The sequence below is a fragment of the Amblyomma maculatum genome, chromosome 4, assembly GCF_055883805.1.
Source record: "Amblyomma maculatum isolate TAMU_Amacu chromosome 4, ASM5588380v1, whole genome shotgun sequence".
NCBI lineage: Eukaryota > Metazoa > Arthropoda > Arachnida > Ixodida > Ixodidae > Amblyomma > Amblyomma maculatum.
The window spans coordinates 165,350,362-165,353,904 of NC_139347.1; the positions used below are offsets into that span (position 1 = coordinate 165,350,362).

At 50.0% G+C, this 3,543-nt stretch overlaps 1 protein-coding gene across 1 annotated transcript; it reads left to right on the top strand.

Annotated features, from left to right (window-relative positions):
• Window positions 1-1,033: 1,033 nt before the first annotated feature.
• On the top strand, window positions 1,034-2,743 carry LOC146193413 (organic cation transporter protein-like). The gene has a single exon (XM_084600544.1). The coding sequence runs from the start codon at window positions 1,034-1,036 to the stop codon at window positions 2,741-2,743; it is 1,710 nt and encodes a 569-aa protein (XP_084456670.1).
• The last annotated feature ends 800 nt before the right edge of the window (window positions 2,744-3,543 follow it).

Sequence of the window (3,543 nt, forward strand, 5' to 3'; positions counted from 1 at the left end):
CGATCATATACACGTGTGCTCCCATATTTAGAACGGTACTTTGCATAGCCGCGAGGTAACCTTTAGTGCATATTTTGTAAATCCCGCTGGCTCTTCGCATTTGCAATGAACGTCAAGTGTGAGTATATTCACAGCGTCATCGCCAGAACGCTAAACTTGCCATTTAGCCATTGAGTTATTTCTAAAGCCACCAGGCTCGCGCAGCAGATAAGCTTTTGCCACACGCTCGTGTCTGTTTCGGTGGTTTATGGGACGACGAGAAGCCGCGTGCCATGGCTGCCAAATTGGGCAGCACTTTTGAGATCGAAAAGGCACCCATGGATCCCGAATCAGAAACCATACTAAAAGTGGGCTTGTATGACTTTTTTAAAGTCATACAAGTCATCTATGTGGGGTGATGTTTCATATAATGCGGTAGACAAAGAGTGCATTCTATTAAGTGTGGCTGAGCCGAAAAGGAAGCATTAGCGTATCTAACTCCAATATGTGCTTACACACTTCTTGACATCTCGTCATTTTTTTCTCCGTCCGCCGAATCTTCTCGCTCGGACTTCTTACTTTCAGCTACATAATTCCCTAATAACTCACTACAGTGTTTTTAGAAAAGCATATGTGGCCGTCGAAATTGTCTTCTAGAATGTTTAAAATAAAGTCAGAGGCCCATTTGCGAAGGTTCCTCAGAAAATCAGAAATGTCGCTGATGGCAACATGCAATTTCACAGTATTATAAGAAAATCAACGAATGTCTCACAGTAGTGATACGAATGGCGTATTTCGTATCACTACACTATTTATTTCCGATTTCCACACACTATACGTGTCGTTTTCTTTACTGGCATTATCAACATCATCCGGGTGAACCACGTGCGGTTGCAGGCACACCCCCCCCCCCCCCCCTTTGAAAAAAAGGCCCTGCCTCGAGGCAGCACGTTCTTCCACGCTCGCCATACTTTCGGGCAGGACGGCGCTTTGCATTTCATGCGCCTGCTTCTCTTATCCCCTCGCCGAGGCCATCACTGTGGACTGAACCGCCATGCCGCGCACCCGCAGTCCGAGATCGGGCTCTGCACCCTCGTCCGTCAGTTTCACCCTGGCTCCGAGGACTCCCATTTCGACCGCCGAATTGCAGACTGGCAGACCGTACGGCCATGGCAGCTACCAGCGGCGGATGCTCGTCTTCGGCATAGCTGCGACGATGGCGTTGGTATGTCACGGCCAGTCATTCGCCCTGATTTCACGTCCTGTGGACCACTGGTGCAAGCCCCCGCCGCAATTCTCCGATCTGTCTGTCGAGGCCTGGAAGAACGTCGGCATACCGCTGGACAAAGAAGGCTTCTCTAGCCAGTGCTACGTCTACCCCAAACCCGGCAACGACAGCGCCACCGTGAGGAGTGTTGCATGCAACGCGTGGGACTACGATCAAGCATGGGCCTATCGTACAGCCCGCACCTACTGGGACATGGTCTGTCACCGGCAGTGGATGCTGGCATTGGCGGATGCAGTCTACATGTGCGGAGGACTGATCCTCGTTCCCCTCGCTGGATACGTGGCGGACATGACAGGGCGGCAGCCAGTCATCACAGCAGCCGTGATGGCTGTGCTCTTCAGCACCCTTGGCAGCTGCTGCGCGGACACCTACTTTGTCTACGTCGTCTCGCGGTTCGTCAGCTCCGGCAGTGTCAGCAGCGTTTTTGTAATCATGCTCATTATGATGTACGAGGTGACTCCTTTCAAGTATCAGGCATCGTACACCACTCTCATGGTTTCCGTAGGCTTGGCCTGCGCCGACGTGTTCGTTCTGCTCATTTTCCAACTTCGCATCTCCTGGCTCTGGCTACAGGCACTGGTCTTGAGTCCCACGGTGCTTTTGCTCTCAGCTTTCTGCGTCATCGATGAGTCGCCCCTCTGGCTCATCACAATGTCGCGACTGCGTGAAGCCGAGGAAGTGATGAAGCGAGCCGCAAAGATAAACGGCGTCAAGCTCGAGGCAGCCCAGAAGGCAGTGCGCAGAGTATGGACAGAGCTGAAAGGGCGCGAAGGCAGCCACCCGGTCATCTCACCGGTCGGCGTCGCAAGCACCAGTGAATTCCGCGGACGAGCCGCTGTGGTCTTCCTCGTGAGTTTTGCCGTCATGCTCGCCTACTACCGCTTGGTGTGGGAAGTGCTGGATCGACAGGACTCCGAAGTGGTGACGGTTACGAGCGTGTGCTTGGGCATACCCAGCTACATGGCCCTCTATATCGCCGTCAATGTCGCCGGCAGAAAGCAGATTTTATTGTTCATGCTACCGCTTCTCGGAGGTGTTTGCGGCATGTGCGGCGTAGCTGTGTACGCGCGGCCTTGGTACGTCTCCTACGTACTCATGATAGTCGCCAAGCAGTGCGCCATCTTGATCATGCCTGTAAACTACATCTTCATAGCGGAACTGTTCCCGACGAGCGCACGATGCGTGGTGTTATGCGCAGCGTTCGCTTGTTCTCGTGTTGGGGCGACTGTCGCGTCCACACTACGGCTGCTGAAGCAGTACAGACGCGATGATGTGGGCTTTGTCATCGTCGCAAGCGTAGTGCTGACCAGCCTGGTATGTGTGCTGAAACTGCCCGAGACGAACTTTGGACACCATGAAGTCCCGAACATGGAGCAGAGGAAAGACCCGCTTTTCCTTATGCAGCAATCTCTGGAGATGAGGCCATGCATCAATGAACACGAAAACCTGAGTCGAGCTCCAAAAGCTCGTCAATGATATGGTTTATTGTTCACAAAGCTAGAACTTGCTCCAAAGGAAAACTGCATTCTGTCCGTGCTCGTGTATACAGCCTGCACTGCGACTTAAGCAAGCACTCGGCGGAGCGACTTACAAAAGCGTTTATAATGGCACTGTTACCTTTTAACTAGCATATCGTCTTTTCGATTTCGAATGCACAGAAATCAAGCGTAATTATGTTGTCCACAGTAATCCATTAAAGATGAGTGCATTGTTGTGATCTATTATTTCTGCTTGCTTGCCAGAATTATTTTTTGGAAATCTCTTATTGATGAGCGCGATGAAATATTTTCAGCGCGAGAAAAGTTGTTTGTATAAGAGGAAATGTGTGACTTTTTTGTTCATCATACTTTCGAAATGCTCGTGCTAGAAATCTACTAACCGGACTAATTTAGGACTACATGTAGTACTCGAGCAAAAAGTGTCACGATAATGCAGTAAAGCCTCCCACTGCGATGGGGAGTTTTCCGTAATGGCTTCTTGCGTAGTGATGTACCAGACAAGATCGTCTAGAAACCGACAGTCACCGCTTGTGGCGTCCAATACGCAGGAACAAAATGTTACTTCCCGGAGTCGGAATTTTTTCCTGGCGGAAGTAAAGTCATGCCTGTGGCCTAAATTGATATAGCACGACTACAATATATCGGCAATCACGGGAGAAAACAATAAAAACAAAAATATACATTATAATGCTGTGCGCCAACATAACAAAAATATTTTAATACCTTGTTTTACGAGAGAGGTAAAGTATTTTATTACCTTCTTTGTTGTTTTACAAC